We start from the raw sequence: 17,968 nt of genomic DNA, 5'->3' as shown, positions 1-17,968 counted from the left end.
ACCCGACATGGTTGCTTAGTGGCTACGGTGTCGGGCTGCTACGAACGAGGTCGCGGGTTTAAATCCCGGCCACGGCGGCCGCATTTCGATGGGGCCGAAATGCGAAAACAACCACGTACTTAGGTTTAGGTGCACGTTAAGGAACTCCTGGTGGTCCAAATTATTCCAGATTATTGTGGTGGTGGTAGTAGCGGTGATGGTATCACACATAAGTACATTTGAAAAGCTTTTCGTTGATATTAGCATGCAACGTATCGGATATAAGGGAAGGCATTTTTGTGCCTCATGCGACTTCGTCATGGGCTTTGACTGCAACAACAGTACGACTTTCGTGGCATGGGTTGCCCGCACATTATGCATCCGCAGTAAATAGAGAGTCATTCTTAATTACGAGCGACAGCCTCTCCGCTTATTCTTTTAATACATTATTTTACACTGAGCATATTTGCGACATCTAAGGGCGCGAAGCTACCGCCTCTTGGTGGCGTGCACTGAGTTATATTTGTCTCTAGGGGCTCACCGTTGCAACGTCGTTGAGTAAACAAACGCGTAGTTTCAGCAGTACATGAATGAAGAAAAGTGGCGGCATTGACGTGTCATTTGCTGAATGATTAAATGTAAGAAAGAAAAACGAATGCAGTCATTATGTCACGAAATAATCGACTTATAAAAAGTTTGACGGAGCCTTGGCGACATGGCACGGGTGGGAAGCGCCCGGTAGGCAGCTATCTTCGTCTTGGATTTTATATCTGTAAAAAAAGAAAGTATCAGAACCCAGGTCAGCCACAGCTTCTTTCTCGGCGGCCACACAAGCTGAGCCGCATACTTCCAAGTTGTAAAAAACGACCCCACACTTGCTACATATCACTCTTATCCTAGTATGCTCAAACGATCCTCGACTAGAGGTTGTTTCTCCACTCCACCGGAGTTGGCATATCACTCTTACCCTCTTATTCTCAAACGATCATTGACTAGAAGTTATATCTCCACTCCACCGGATTGACCACAGCGCCATCCTTCAGCTGGAGAAAGCGCTACGGCTATTCTTGAAAGCGACTGCACAGTGTGGCCTCCAATGAATGTCAGGGAACTTTCATCGGCGTGTGTTCACACTGGCTGCCTCATTATTTTTCTTGTCCCCCACTGTTCTCAACTGTATTTCATCCTTGCCCCCTTTTCACAAGTGTAGCGTAGCCAACCGGACATGACCTTGGTTAAACTCATTGGCTTTCCTTCTCCATCTCTCTCTCTCTCTCTCTCTCTCTGTCTCTCTCTCTTTCTCCGCTCAACTAATGATTGCACGATGACTGAACGAATAAGCATCAAACTTCCCTTCAGCAATCTCAACGCAACACTCCATCCGGGACCACACCTCGTGACAACAATCGAGCGGCACTATGGCGCGATCGACTGCTGACCACTACACAGTCGCGGTGCACGGTTTAGCGGGGAGGGCAAAGTGCTAAGACGCCCAGGGACGTTAATAGCGCACCAATATCAAAATCACCGATGAAAATAGTTGTTTCATGCGTGTCGTGCACATCTTGAGATAGTCCTGATTGGATGTTTCCTGCACATTTGAATAGCAACCTGCGAAGTGGTTCTGTGAAACAAGCAGGAAGGTAGACTTCTGGATGTTCTGCTGTCGGTGACAGCCTGTCATTGTGCAGCGAGTTCAGTTTCTTCATTGCAACTCCCGATGTTTCACGTAAGGCACGTCTTTTTCAAGTGGCAGGACCGGTGTTCGCCAAGCATGCTGGACATTAAATAGTAGAGTTGCTCATATCTGAAGGTTCTATGTAAAGAGTTAGGCCACGGAGTCCAAATTTGCAAACGTGACAATAACTCACTCAAGAATTGAAAATTCTTGACCAGTTCTGCTGCAGCGTGCTTTTACGATTCTGAATGTGCAAGAAATGTCCTGAAACTAAATTTTCAATTAATTGGCGCCTGAAGGAATATACTGACAGCTTAGCGCATATTATGGGACTCTGGTGGCGGATACCTTTCAAAGCGAAGCTTTTTGCCTATTAGATTGTTGAAGGTAGCCAGCAACGCAGCAAGAGCAATTAGTGGGTCGCTGTCTTGAATTCCTATTTTGAAGTGTAATCGGATAGAATGATTGTTGGAAATCGTCAATAGGTCAAATGTACTCAGTCAAATTAAAAGAAAAGTGTTTTGGCGTCATGTGTGGAACAGTAAATAGGATGTATTTTGATGAATGAATGTTAAACCGGCTGTGAATTAGTTCATCCGACTTCTTGCCGAATTTACTTGGATATACTCAAGTGTGCCGCGAAACAATGCAGTAACCTCGCTACATAATCCGCTGCCGTTCTCGATTGCGTTTTGCTTCCCTTGTTTGATTTTATGGCATGTTAAAGCACAGGCTATGATGGCGATGACGTGCAGCAACAAATTATTGAGGACCATAGCCGACAAAGCGTAACAGCATGCCTGAAGATTAAAAGCAGAAGACAAAGGCAATTTTCGATATCCTCGCAAGAAAACGAGAATTCGTGATTGACAGTTAGTCTCCAGAATCTGTGGGAGAGTACGTTTAACCATGTGAATCACTCACAGGGGACCCTGATCACGAGAAGTACATTTACACCAGAACAAAACTGAATGGCGTGTATACGGCAGGCATTACCGAATCATGACAAGTAACTTAACGCTGTCAATGGAAAGTGTACTGTCGTTGCATTCTTCCGGTACTTATACGTGGGGAACAAACTTGGGGTAGGGGGGGGGGGAGTTGCAGCAAGAAATGTTCAGAAGATACTAAGAGCCCTGCAACAAGCGATAAAAATGTTCGTCGTACCTTAAGAGACAGGTAGACAGTCATGTGGACTACAGAGCAAACAGGGGTAGCCACTATTCTGGTTAAGGCACAAATGGAGTTGGAGAGGACAGACATCGAACGCGTAGGGCAGATAGCCTGTGGCCTATGAAAGTTACAAAATAGGTGCCAAGAGAAAGGCAGCGGCAATCAAGGACGGCAGAGAACTGGGCGGCGTGATTAAAAATAGGTAATTCGGAGGCATAAGGTGGTGTCAGCTGGCACAAGACGAGGATAGTGGGAGATCGCTGGGAGAGGCCTTGGCCATGTTGGATGTAAGTAGGATGATGATAATAGTGATGATCAAAGTGGCATCGTGCACGTACCGTACAGGCAGCGAGCAACAAATTGCCCGGAGTCGTACGTGGCGGCAACTCTGAGCAGTTTGCGCATCCTCTCGATCCACATGAGCCGGGACCAGGCGGCTCCCTTGAACTGCTTGCAGTCCTTGGGCGCGGCATCGTAGTTGACGTCGTAGACGGCGATTCCGATGAGCAGCTGCGTGTTGTTGTCCAAGGAGAGACAGAACTGCAAGGCGGCGCGTTAAGAACGGAACGACTTGCATATTACACTCGGCAGCCATCACTTTACACGCTAATATGAGGTGCAGGTCAACGGGAACGTTGCCTTATAGGAGCGAGTTGTTGCGCGGGTAGGGGAACAAGGATATACGAGGAGGCGCATAAAGAATACACGCACACGAAACGCTGCGTGTGTGTATCCTTTGTGTGCCTCCTCGTATCCTTGTTCCCTGTCTGCTCGCTCGTCTCAAGACGAACAACCAACAAGCCCACATCGCAGCCCTATTGACGTCAAACCGACAAAACGCAGCGTATCGTTATTATTATTTTATTTTTTGCTACGCTGAGTATAGGATACTTGAAAATTACCATTCACATATTACCATTCTCAATACACCGGATCGAGTTTTCAGTTGCGGGTGGTTCAGCAAATCAATTATTAAAAATTTATTCACTACATTAATTATTTTACAGCGAGGCTGTTAGAGCGAATACAGATGCGCTCGAAAACGTGACAGGAGTTTTTTCATTATGTCGTACGAGAACTAGATCATTCACGGAATTTAAGTTTAGGAGAAATGGGAGGAACTTTAAGACGGATACGCAGGCTAATTTTGAAGCGTGCCCTGATGAGAGGCCTTATAAAAATTGGTAAACCCTCGTTTTCGTCCAGTTAGGAGGAGTTACATGAAACGCAAGTTTCCCCACGGCACTTGTGGCGACGGTGCCAGGAATTTTACGTTTGGCTGAGTAATCTGTTTCCCAAGGTTAATGTACACGTAAATCAAATGTCTGCTTTCTAAATAAGCATTAAATACTAGTTTTATCCATATTTTTCTGGGTTACGCGATTCGCGTAGTTGGTTTTACCAGTTTGCTCGGTGAACTAAACCAGGAAGGTTATGTATATTTGGCTGAAATAGGGACCATATTCTGCATGATATCGTTGGTATTGTGGTTTAATACAGCACTTGTGGAAAAATACACGACAATTCCGGAGTTTTGCAAGCGCATTTTGCGAACCGCGTAAGAAGTTTGCTCAATATCCTGAAAACAAGAAAAAGAACGTGAGCGTGACGCAGAATTGACATTTCCGAAGAATAGGGGCCATCTTACGGATCATGTGCGTCAAATGTTTTAGAGCGTAAAATAATAACGGACTTTATAAAAAAAATTCTTACGAAAGTGTTTAAGCAGCTTATACGGTCGTCATGCTCGATGTTTCCCAATATCCTAGGCAAGCTGCATGCGCCATCCAGTTGACATTCTGGGCAAGTGTGCGCCACGCTCGAGACGACTCGCGGGTTATGTTAACCCATTAGAGACCGGTTTCTTTTTTTCTTGCTATTTTGAAATAAATCTAATATATTAGCTTATCTTTATACTAATAATTCACATGCAAGAATTTATTGCTCTTGCCTAATTAGTTTTTAAAATATAGCCCGTGACCATATGGTCACACTGGGCCCTTACGCTACAGCAAAATACGCGAAGTTAAAAAACATTTATTTCAAGCCATGAAACATCACAAAAAAACATACATAGCGAATAGTCGAGCACTTATTTAGTGTGATATGGTTTAAATCATGGAATACACATGCCGACGTCATACTCTGTGCATTGTGTGCGCACCGCGCTGTTGCAATTATCTCATGCACACCTCCACATCTTGCCATTAGGTACTGGTGCAACAAAGTGGGCCACTTGATCATGCCGTGTACCATTTTGGACATCACCAGTCTTTGGGATTCTGCGTGGACCAGGTCCTCTAGGCTTATTGTCCCTTCGCATCAGGTAGCTTTGTGCAATTTGCCTGCGGAATTCCACCTGCGTGACGTTGAACCCTGCGCTACGAATTAGCGCCCGAGCGTTACTGATAGATTACAAAGTCAAGAGAAAATCGGCCATCAACACTTTTCGCCACAGATTCAGTCCTATAGGCGCCTACATTTGCATCCATCTGGTCCGTACCTCCTATAAAACTTGTACTGAGCAGCAGTGTTTGGACGGGCCGCCTTCATTCGCTTCTTCTCAACACGAGAGTACGTGTCTGCAGATGACATTGGCTCTATGCGGTGAATGGTGCTGACGATCTTTAGTACAGAATTGTATATCCAGCGGACAGCAATTATCCCATTCGTCGCTCAGCACGGTATCTTCGTACCCGCGAGGTTGGCGCTTGATGAATTCTGGTCAAGCGGTAGGGCACTCTTTGGGAACGCAGTTCTGCTTCACTGTGCCCGTGCCTTCGTAGCCCTGTGCCTTGAGATGCCTGAGTAGCTGCATGCTTGTGAATAAATTATCAAAATAGAAAAAGAAAGGAAGGTCGTGCGTCTCTGCTGCGAGTTCTTACACCATTTGAAGAAGTGGCGCCGCTGCTTTTGCGAAGTACTTTTCATATTTTTCAGATGTTCCGGGATCCCCTGCTTGTCTTGATACACTTTGAAGTTTACAATGTACCTGTTCTTGGCATTTAGGCACCATACTTTATACCCGAAGTGGATAGGCTTTCCGCGTTTCAGCGCCGGCTCATAGCTGCCACCTGCTTAGATTGCCAATGAGCCAACCTGAGTCTTCATCGGCCGAGTCTTCATCCGAATAGGTGCTAGCCTCTGGCAGCTCGATATAAATCACTAACACGTGGTCATCTTCGTCTACGACTAGCTTCGCTATTTCTTCCAACATCAACCTATTCAGACAATAAAATAAGGAATAACCACTGCGAGAATGCGCCAGCAGACGTGCAAGAGATGAGAATGCAGTTAAAAAAATAAAAAGTTAGGTAGCCTAAAGGCCCAGCGTGACCATATGGCAACGCGCAAGATAACACGTTCGTTCATGGATAAATAAAACATTAATCTTTCACAAATGTTCATCGAAGGTCACATATTCAAAGAGCAATACGGAGGTAAGGATATCTGACTATTGCTTAAACAAGTAGTGAAAAAAAAAAAACACTTACTCCTTGGAGTGATGCATGGCAACGCTACTCACAGAGCAACACTTATTCCCGCCTTTGCGAGGGGCTCCCACAATACGACTGACAGCTGCTGCCACTTGGTATCCATAAAGGGAACTCTAATCTTCCAAACGGCACGTAAAAGGCGATTTTGGTGCCATTTTGTTAATCTTAATTGAAATCCACTGTGCAGACTAACGTGACCATATGGTCACGCTGGTATTTAATGAGTTAAACAGGTCTTTGAATAGTGAGCGTTGCAAAATATTTAAAGAAGACTTTCAGACGCTATACGAGGTACGTGGTAAGTCTCCCCGATGTCCTGGATTAACTCTACGAGACACGTGGTGGTGCGAAGGCGAAGTTCAAAGTGCGTCGGTTCATAACAACATTTCCAGTAGATTAACTTAGCAAGTGCTCCATGAGTGTGTTATAAGTGTGTTTAATGAGTGACGTAGAATGTTCGTCCTATAGTAGCACAACTGTACTGAAATTTGATGAAAGCGGGGGGGGAGGGGATATGGTTGATGTGCGTGTGAAGTTAAAGATTCGAGGTCCACTTATTTATCCCTACGTGGATGAATGCGAAAGCATTGCGGCCACGTCAGCAGAAGCGCCGCGACGTCATGTGACCAACAGTGTTCGTCGCAAGGTGCACACAACGCAAGGTCGTGGCTCCAACTTCCACCAAAGGTCGTGGGTTCGAGTGCCCTAAGTAATCTTAACGAAGTGTGCCTTAATTAACGCCGCATAATTAACACCACGGGTCATGGGTTCGACTCCCACTGGAGGTCGAGGGTTCGTAGCCTTTTTTGGACCGTCGTGTGGTCGCAATGGTCGCAAACCTGAAAACGCTATATATGCGTGCAATGTTTCAAACGGCTAAGTCGTACGCGGTCAACCTTCTTTAAAGTGTGCAGCGTAACCATACGCAAGTGAAGTTCTTGAGGGGACATTCAAGAGAAATTATTTGAGCTTCTTTAGGAAAATTGCGCTTCCACAGTACCACATAAGCCACTCTCGTCGCGAGAAGGCGCCTTTTGAACCACAAAAGACGCAAGAACAAAGGGCGGCTGGCGACGCCACCTTCAAATTCCCGCGCCACATCGCTGTGACGTAATGAATTTCTGACGCCGTCTTCTCGGGTCTAGTTAAATTTTCATCGATAAAGATGAACTACATTGTACTTTAGGAGCCGAAAACAGAGCTTAGGAAGTTTTCGAGGACATCTACTGAACCACAACGGCTGAAATGCGAAAATTTGTTTCGCAACCCGTGACGTCACGTTGGCGCATCGGCTCCGGGTTTTCGGTTCGAAATTCGCGAATGAATCTCTGATCGTCATTTTTTCCTTTCATTATCGCAAGATAAACGAAGGTAGAGTTCTTCAAGAATAATTTATCAATCGAAATCGATTCAGTGTTTATCTTTAGCGATCCCTTACTGCAACTGCTGGAAAGAAACAACCTCGCTGAACATCGGCTTATTTCAGATTCCGCAAACCTGCTTTTCTTTTTCGTTTCCTTTTCTTTTTTTTTTCTCAAGTGTCCGTATTAAGCTACGGTGCGACTCGAAATGGAAGTAGGTTCGTGGTATGCACGCGAAGATTCTGTAGGTTCACCGAAAACATTATGGCCGGCTTACCTTTTTTTCCAGTGATTCTTCCGTCTCGAAGGTCATTGTAAAGCCCTCCTTCTTGTCAAAGGTAAATCCGGTGACGTGAAATGCCGTGTATTGAAAGTGCTCGGTATATCCGAAGCTTTTGTTGCCGCAAACCTGAAAGATGACAGTGAGAGAAAGACAACTAAGGAAGAGTGAGCCTATTAAACATTTCTGTTCGACACCCGCTGTAGTATAGCATATTGGTATAGTAACCTCTTACTTAAAAACTATGGGGTTTTTACGTGCCAAAACTATAATCTGATTACGAGGCACGCCGTAGTGAGGAACTCTGGAATAATTTGGACCACACGGGGTTCTTTAACGTGCACCTAAGTAGACAGGTGTTGTCGCATTTCGCCCCCATAGAAATGCGGCCGCCGTGACCGGGATTTGATACCGCGACCTCGTGCTTATCACCCCAACACCATATAGCCACTAAGCAACCACGGCAAGTCACAAACCTGCGCTTACGGGGAGCTGTAAGTTTGCAGGTGGGCGATTTGTTGAAGAAATTTGACGGTTGTTTGGTTATGACGGCCCCCGCGTTCGGCACTTAGGGTCGAGAAATGGCGTGACGAGACTCGGTATATAGCGAGACACAGGGGCGCCAATTTGCGCCCGCCATTTTTGATTACGGCGGCGCCACTACGAATAGAGAGCGAGCACGATTGCAAGGTTAGACCGCAGAAGCTCCACTAGCTGTGTCGCAGGTTAACTGCGTAAGGTTTGTAATGCGTGAATAACTGCCACTCGTGTATTTCGTTACGCCATTTCTGCACCATATAGTATACACTTCCAGCAGTACGCACAGAATGTTCCACGTACCTAGCTGCGGTTTCGTCCCGGATACAGCATACAAAATAATTTCTTGTTCTTTTTTTGGTAAATAGCGTTATTTTTTATACGTCGGTGTCAGTACTAGTAATGGTTGAGAAGAGGATCCCTAACGTGCACTGCACGAACTGCGAGCGTGTCCCTACCCGTAGGGAGAAACCCGGTTTGAGTCGGCAGGCGGGGCAGATGCGTGGGACCGACTACACCTGTAATGATGCGAGCGCTTGGGCCACGACTATAGCGCCTAAAGTAGAATAGTTATAAGCTATAGGGAATCAGGTCGGAAAGCTATAGCAAACTAACTTAAGTGTGAACAGAAGCAGAGGTGGGTGGCGGAACGGAAACTGCCCAAAGTAGAAAATGTGTTGGGGTCTGCCGTTCCGCCAAGTAATGGTGGACGGTCCCTGGCGAGCTCCTTGGTCAGGGCTCGGTTCCGAAGCGGGATAAGGGCAGGAAGCCAAAACCGCCGCGCCGGAAAGCAGTGACGCGCACGCACGCACGCACGCACGTACACAAACACAAACACTGAAGTAGAAACGTTTTCAATGAGAGGTTTATGAGGAATTGCGAACGGGACTTACGTCTTGCACGTGCGCTTTCTGGGGGTAGTCCCCCACTTTGCACTTGAACCCGACGCGGTACTTCCCCGGAAATTTAACCTTGTTATCCGGCTTCCTTGGCTTGTACCAGCGTCCCGCCATCGTCGCCGACAGGGCGTACGTGGTGTCGAGGCCCTTCTGTTGCAGGTGCCTAACCGTATTTACGGCGTCGGTCTGGAGAGCCAAGAAATGGGGGGAGCGCGCAGGCACGCTTTACACTTTGCGGATCGAAACGTAGGTGACTGAGGGGTAATGTGTGTTAAATTTGCGAAGGCGTTAAGGGTAGCGCCGCAGCGGCGTTCATGTGATGGTAAAGGCCGGCCTACGACGGCGTGGCCGGTATGAAATGTCAATCAAAGAGCAGCGAGCAAGCCACGTTCCAACGTTGCTGCGTACTGAGCACGGCCGTGCTCAAACCACGTTTCAGCGTTGGCGTGTTCAAGCGCAACCACGAGTGCGTCGGAATACCGAATTTTCGCTTTGAAACACAAACATCAATGATTATGAAATAAATGTTGTCTTACGTATACCCAACTCTAATATAGGACACCCTGTCTGCGCGATTATTTATTTATTTACTTAGTTCTTTATTTGACTAATTTATTTATTTATACGTAAGTTTCGTTTCTCCCGTCACCTTTAACCGGCTCCACATTTGAGGTCGTTTGTAAGGTGTCGGTGGCAAATGCTGACGGTGTGGTCTAGCAACGCAACCGGCGTTACTGCACCTATCATTGCGAACAACATTCTTGACATTGTTAGATCAAATTTGTTTCCGGCTATCTGTAACTATATAGCCAAAAATATGCGCCTATCCAGAAGATTGTGTGCAGTCTAAAAATGCGGGCTGACCCCCAAGGTAGTTGAACCTACATATGCGGGCCGTTCACATGTGCATATGCCACCGGGTATGTGCTTCTCCTCTAATGAACCTCTTTGGAACCAACATAGGTCATGGTCCACGTGACACTGGGTGTGCTTGGACTTCGCGGCAGCACCGCCAGATGGCGCAGCCCGTGCAGAGCGAAGTGCGAGAGAGAACTCCGGGTTCAGTGCACGCTTCATACATCCCGCGTTTCGGTTATCGAATAAACACTGCAGATGAGTTTTGCCCGAACTTCTGCAGTCTACCATACTGCCTATCTTAACTTTCTATTCTGAAAGTAAATATGCCTATCTACTCGCTGCTGTTATTTCTACCAATAGCCTAAACAAATCTTTCCTCTCCAATCAGGTTTGCACTTCAACACTTCTGGAAGGTGGACTTATACTGCAAACGGGTCTCGATGAACATCTTGACATGCCATTACTATGTGACTACTTGCATCACAATGGCCCGCAATGTATTTCAGTGTGTTCATACTTGCATACGAGCCATTTCACCTCCGCAACTTCTAGGCAACTTCGAGGCTAGAGAGCCTGATGAAGGAAAGTGATCTAGAGGCCGCAGGTTTGATTCTCCATTAGCTTCGGCCACATTCCGCGCAATGCAAGAACTCTCATGTATTGCGTGTTTGGTGGACGCTGAAGAACCCCCGGATGGTCAACGTTAGCCCGGAGTCCATCCCAACAACACTCCTCATCGCTAACTGCGCAGATTCGGTTCGTGAAACGCCGCAATTTGACGAATGTCGAGGCCCAGAAGTGCGGGTCGTGAGGTAACCGAGACGCCCAGCGTCTTTCCTTGCTGGGCCTGCGCTCGACGCAGCGTAAATAAATGGCCACCGGAATTTTAAAAAAAAATATTGAATCTCTAAAGAATTGTGCAGAACACACGCACAGTATGAATCGACGTTATGCGAGGCCTTTTGCAGGTACCTGGCTATCCAGCATTGTTTCGAGTTCCGCGAACCGTTTTGCAGATCAACCAATGTGTTTGTGCAAATTCAGTAGTCGTGTGTGTGGGTCACGTGTTTGTGACGACAGCAGCACGACGAGCACCACGTCGAAGATGATCGTACGACAGCGAAGGCATATCTACGCCGGCCATACAACGCGGGCATACGAATGACGATTGTTGTGTTCTACACTGGTTGGCAATGAGGTGTCAGACATCTTGAACGTGCGTTCAAGTAGGCGCCGAAAATGCACAGTGTCGCCCCTGCTTTTTGCTGTACATCTTGAACCACTGTGCTTCTCTATGTTAAACAGTGATAGCTGGCTACGTACTACAAACGGCCCACGTGAAGGTCCTTGCGTGTTCTGAGCTAAGACACAGGCAGCATTCGAGAGTTTGTATCAGTAATTGAAAAATAGTGTAAACAAACTGGATCTCAGATAAACTGGCAGAAGAGTAATGGTGCCTGGCACGGAAATTGGGATGATAAGTCAGAATATTTTTGCGAAGTGAAAGGGGTATCAGCTGCCTAGTCAGTACCTTAATTGCAGTGCACCTTGACAGTCACTGAGGCACAGAGGCACTGTGGAACGAGCAAAGGATATGATCGAAGAAGAAGCTAACAGGTGGCAAGGTCGCGATTTGTCTGTTTGCCGGATTTTCAACACGTAGTAACACTTTTCTTTTGTCTGAAGTGTAGTGCCTAATTAACGTTTCGCATATATCGCGAGTCAATGCGCGAAACATTTCACCGGGTCATTGTTGTGCTTATTTGGACGTGCTGCTGGAAGAGAACCAGTCTGTGCAATCTCTTGCTTTCAGCTAAGAATGGAGGATTTGGTCTCGCACAAATTTTTTTTTCGGTGGGTTGTGTCGCGATTTGTTTTCTTTAGAAATCAGCAGATAGCTTTCTCCTCACTGTGATGTAGATACGCTTACATGGTTTTCTCTCGGCATGTGTGGTGCCGCCATGAGGCGTACTGAGTGGTCCTGTTGAAGGATGCCTACGGAAAGCAGTCCTCACCTGTGGGATACTGAATGCCCAGTTTTCTATGGAATACTTAAGCACGGTAACTCAAGGGAAGTTTTACAAGGACCTCATGAATACCGTGTTTCCTGTATCCATGTATCCTTTATTATACAGTAGAGGTCAAGGACAATATGTACTGAAGAGATTTACTAGATTGCTAGTCCAGTCATTGACAAGGTCATTTTTAAACTGTAGTAGTACTCTTCCTGTGAAAGCCTGGCTTGAACAGAAGGATTTATTCCTACCTTGGTCCAATGAATGCTCACTTTGTAAGAAACCGGAAACAATAGAACACGTCTTCATAGACTGTCGGGATCCAATATTTTTCTGGGACATCGCCAAGCGTACCATGTATTATGAGTTACGCTTAGGCCCATATGATATCAGATTTCTAGTGGTTGAAAATTCGGGGGCCGTAAAATATAACTTTACCATGATCTTAGGCCTCCACAGTATATGGAAGACACGTATGCAGGTGTGCTATGCAGATGTCAACGTATGTCCTGTGCGCGAGAACTTTATCGAGAGTGTCGTATATTTAAGAAAGATATACCGGGCACAGTCCGAACCTCCCGAGTGGATCCATGTATATGATATGATGATTCATATGAAAAATTTTTTAATAGTTTGCGTTCGCCTCAGAGTGGCTGTCACCTTTATTTTTACCAATAACATCAGTTTTTTTGTTGTAATGTTCCGAGCAAGGCAATAAAGAAAAAATCACTTGTGGTCTAGTGGTTAGAGCGCCGGACTACTGTGCTCCACGGCAGATGTTCTATTCCACCATCGGTCGCACACTATTTTCCTTTTTAGTAAAGCGAGGCGAGACAGGAACCTATACCGACCTACCTACGCGCCTACCGCAATATGCGCAGAGTGAAGGAAAAGAATTATTCGCATTAAAAAAAGAGACGAACGCACTTATCAATTAAATTCATTTGTATTTAAAAAATACCCATTCGGGAAGACCTTCGGCAAGTTCCAGCTCTGCGGTAGTAACGCTCAGGTTTATGTGGAGTTTCACTGTTTCCGTAGGCCCTCATTGAAAGAATCGAACTATACTTATGAATCTGAATTGTTATTATCGCAGTACTCCAATTTTTTTAGATGTTCCCCAAACGAGACTTTTTCAAATATAAATCAATTTCCAATATATAACTGCGTTTAGTTTAGAAAGATACGTAAAAGGGTTGAACGTTGTGCCAGTTGGTATTTTTCGACGAGAATCGCCTTCAAATAGCGGGAAAAGGGACGGCACAACAAACACAACAGACGAACAGCCTGTGTTCGTCTTCCTTTCTGTTGTGGCGTCCCTTTACGTGCTATTTCAAGGTGGTTCTCATGCATTTCAGAAAGATGTGATTTTTTTTTTTTTACCGTTGTGCCTATTCAGTTACCCGGTGCAAAGCAGATGCCCACCGACAGAGGGCGGTAGCCACCTCGCGACTCATGTCCCGCTCGGCATGTGTTAGGGATGCGCAAATAAATGCTATGGCATTCACAAAAAAAAAACTGCGCAGATCACACATGAGACGCATTTTGCAAGTGCCAGCTATCCGGCACTGCTTAGGGCTCTGCAAAGCGTTACCATGTGTACCATCCTGTTTGTGTAGAATCGAGTAGTGTGCCGCGAGCGCACGTCTGTATGACAGCAGCAGCATGACTGCGACTACGTTTAAAACGATCTTGCGGCGGCAAAGACATGGTTTCGCGGCCTGCCTCCCAGCCCACCTGCCCACTTGCTTGCATGCTCCTCCCTGCCCTGCATTGCCCTGCCCTGCCCACCCGTCGGCCCTGCGGGAGGGTGAGAGAGTTTGCATAGACAGCAATTCTATGTAATAAAATATTGTCTATGAGAGACCCACCGAGAACACCGCCTAGTATGACTACAGACGGCATCATAATTACGATAAAAATTCCATTCGTAAGCTGGGCGTTTTTCTGTCATCACAGACTAGACGTGGTCGTCTTTATTAGGAGATGTCAGCCATGCGACAGACATAACTATCAATATGCCAAAATCGACTACTTCATCGTTGCCGTGGCGACTGACAGGGCATTGCGCTTACAGACGGGACTTTCCCTTTCGAACGTACAAATAAACAGTAAGTGCAATAGCAATTACTGTCGTTACCGTAGGACATGTCCCACCGGGTGCCTTTGCACGTGACATCAGCAAATCGAACACATTTGTTTTCGTTTTTGCAATGGTCGATAAAGCACTGCAGCGTTAGACAACCCCGAAATATGTCTTACGTAGAAACTGCGTGATGCATCGCCATTTGTGTTTATCATAATACTAATTGCAAAAACACCTTTTCAGTATACCTATATACTCACCATGGAGTGCATGTAGGATAGGTTCTTGTATCGCACAGACGGGTCCTTAAAGCAGCTAAGGGGCAAAATCGTGCAATCCGTGATGTTGTTGTCCCGGAAAGAAATGTGCCCCAAGACCACAATAGCATCCGGGAGGTATATGGTCCTGGAATACAGAACCTGACGTTATGCCCTTTTACGTGGCTCGCGTCATAGAATATTGGGAGATATGGCATCATGTGATGCCAGCGTTATGACCACATGTGTAGGCAGCGTTATGGCAATAAAGTGTCGGCTTGTACCCGTATTTAAGTGCCTGTAACCTTACTCTGACCGATGTCATATAGGGAGTGGATACGTTTTTTCAGTATTCCTTGACGTCTGTCGTATTATTCGGCCCCTTGAGTATAATGCGAGGCCTCTAATATTTCATAACGATTATTTATCCTTACTAGTTTTCAACAGACACCTCTTCAGAGCATCCGCCTTTAGAGGTGTTTAGGGTATGCCAGGTGAGCTCTTTAAATATATCATTCACCGTAAAATTTTTACTATCACAGACAGAGACTGCCAATCAGCCTTAATATATTTTTTTTCGTTTATTGACTCGGTGCCGTCAACATCAGCAACTAAGAAAGTAGAAGTTGAACGAGTCGGTAAAAATTCGAGGTTTGAAAAGTTAGGTAGCGTTTGTGTTTTTATGTCACTCCTCTTTGTACATATTTTTATGACTAACTTTACAAGCAATTGACATCTCAAAATCTTACTACACTGAATAATTTGTGACTCTTTAAATGATGCGGTAAGAACACCCATTAAAAATCCCAGAAAATTATTTAAAATGTTCAAATTTCATCGCTGCGCAAGTGAAAGGTTCAATTGATACAGCAAAAAAATAATTGCTAAAGTGATAGTGTCTACGTCCATCCGTTAGTCTGTCCATCAGCCGTTCCGTCCGTCCGTCTGTCTGTCCGTCCGTGCTGTGTTTTGTTGTGTTCTCATGTCCTGTCCTATCTTATCTGTCTGTCCATCTGCTTTTACGCTCAGGTGACAGGACAGCCCGTCGATTTGACTGGTCGAACTGCGGAGTCTTACTTGAGGTACTCGGACACTTTATCGCATCCTCCGGTGACCTTGCAGAAAAGGCCCACAACCATAGAGGCGTTCTTGCCCGCCGCCGTAGCAATGTCCTTCAGCTCCTGCGAGTAGCCACGTGATAAATTCAAATCGTCAAAGATGGCGGCGCGTAGAACAGCACCGCATGGTAATCGCAACGGAACCATAGGCTCGTATTCCGCAAGCTCGGGTTACGCCGGATAACTAGCTTCCTTTCCGACGGTCTTCCGACGGTCATCTTTTACTCGTGTTATAGCGTGCTATAGTGCTATAGTGCTATAGTGCTAAACAGTGCTATAGCGTCGCACTGTTTGGAATCGTCTCTTCAGAAGTCGTGCCCGCACCTGATGCAGATAAGTTTTGAGAATCAGGCCAGCCGACTTGTGGCGGCGGGGTTCCCCCATTCGCTTTTGATTGCGGTGGCTGAGACCCTCTTTCAGAAGCTAAAACTGGGAACGCGAGTAAAAGATGACCGTCGGAAGACCGACAGGCCTTTGGTTGTGCCGTACCTGCACAAGACTTCGCACAGTCTTAAGAAGGTAGCCAACAGGCATGGTGTTTCCGTTGTTTTTTCGGCACCCAACAAGCTGGCACAGTTATGCCCACGCATCTGCAACTCTAAAAAAAGATGTTGCCAGCTAAAACATGAGAAGTCGTTCATCAAGTGTGCCACAGGAGTGGTCTACGCCATTCCCTTGAAGTGTGGAAAGGCTTATGTCAGCCAAACCGGCCGCTGCATTAATGAACGCTTGGGGGAACATGCCCGAAATTTAAGCAACTTAAAGGACAAGTACGCACATTTGGTCGCGCATGTAATTGGATGCACAGGATGCGAGGCTCGTTTGGGAGAGACGAAGATTCTCGGCAAAAGTGCCGACGCGACGGCGCGCGTCAGTTTGGAAGCGTTCTACATACACAAATATGGCAGCAAGTGCGTAAGCACCCCTTCTGTATCGCTTTTTGCGGCAGAGCTTCATTTTTTGGAAGCGGCTGCTTACTGATTTCATTGTATCTTAGTATCCCTCGCCTTTTGTTAGTGTTTGTCTACTTTTTCCGTTTTCTTGTTTCTTCGCGTCTGAATGCGTTGACTGCTTGCACGTTCGTTCACCGATGCGCATCGTCATTTTCCCCGATTGTATCACTCCCTTCCCCCTTCACTTCTGCCTTTCCCCTTATATAAGGCACCCGTCTTCTGTTAATAAAAGTTAGTTGACAGTCAGCGCTTGTGTCCTGTCCCTTATACTTTGTGGTTGCATGTGTTTGCGCTGTAAACAGTTTTCATGTCAAGTATGCACCAACTCGCCCAGAAAGAAGTTTTAATAAAGGCTTATAGATGCGCCAAACTCGGTGAAAGAAGACTTAGAAAGCTTCGCTTTATTAAATGCATTATATCCTTAAAGACGTATACTTGTTGCACTGACGATATTTAGGCATTGTTTGTCGTTTCGTTGTGTAAATACGTAGGAGACACAGCCGGTCACTCGGGACGGTTGTAAGGCTAGCACAAGTGGGGCTAGGAGCAAACCACTACGCTATACGAGTGCTGTCTTGTGCGAGCGTTATTCGACAAAATAGCAGCAGCAGCACAAGCCGCCGCGGTGAACAATGTTTGAGAGGGTTCGCCTAGAAAGATTAGCTTTTGTATTTTTTTCCCCACGGCTAACCTTGAGGACGATGAGCGAAGTCTTGAGGATGTCAGGGGTGCTCTTCAGAATGATCTCGTGGATGTTGAGGACGCCCCAGTTGTATACCTTGTGCTGCCAGTGATCCATGTAGTGCTGCTTGCCGGCGTCCGATCTGACCTCGGTGGAGAAGTCGTTAATCGCCCTGCGGAGCACAGCAGAGAGCTATTAAAGATTTGATTAGGGAACCCATTAACCAACGTCCCAAAAACTTTCAGCGCCTTTTCACATGTGATACAGTTTCGCTAATAACTTCTCGGGCAAGCCAGTAACATTATAATGGAACGTAACCAACTGCCAATCGCAGTATTTCCTCGTGGACGAATCAGGTCAACAATTTGGTGTTTACTCTTAAAAAAGAGACAGACGGATTGATACGAGCGCATCTACGATAATCTACGAGCACCTCCTAGCGTTGTAATTCACGTGATTGCAAGGCTACGTCTTCACTGACCTTGTCACCACCAGCGGCTATCGACAAACTGCTTTCCAATAGCTACACTCAGCTCGCGGCTCATAAACGTGATGACCCATAGTGCCGCCGCATTATCCAACGTCTATGCGGAAT

General features: G+C 46.2%; 1 protein-coding gene across 1 annotated transcript in view; it reads right to left on the bottom strand.

Moving 5' to 3' along the window:
* Positions 1–436: 436 nt before the first annotated feature.
* LOC142560529 (uncharacterized) overlaps positions 437–17,968 on the bottom strand; it is a 30,269-nt gene continuing 12,737 nt past the window's right edge. The window contains exons 4-9 of the mRNA XM_075672700.1: positions 17,383–17,545; positions 15,698–15,801; positions 14,624–14,768; positions 7,966–8,097; positions 3,169–3,370; positions 437–749 (exon numbers count right to left, since the gene is read on the bottom strand). Of these exons, the coding sequence (XP_075528815.1) occupies positions 649–749; positions 3,169–3,370; positions 7,966–8,097; positions 14,624–14,768; positions 15,698–15,801; positions 17,383–17,545 (847 nt within the window). The 3' untranslated portion in view covers positions 437–648. The remainder of the gene's footprint in view (positions 750–3,168; positions 3,371–7,965; positions 8,098–14,623; positions 14,769–15,697; positions 15,802–17,382; positions 17,546–17,968) is intronic.

Source organism: Dermacentor variabilis, chromosome 10 (genome assembly GCF_050947875.1).
Source record: "Dermacentor variabilis isolate Ectoservices chromosome 10, ASM5094787v1, whole genome shotgun sequence".
Taxonomy (NCBI): Eukaryota; Metazoa; Arthropoda; class Arachnida; order Ixodida; family Ixodidae; genus Dermacentor; species Dermacentor variabilis.
Note: the sequence above shows the minus strand (reverse complement) of the source record. Positions and strands in the feature narration are given on the sequence as shown.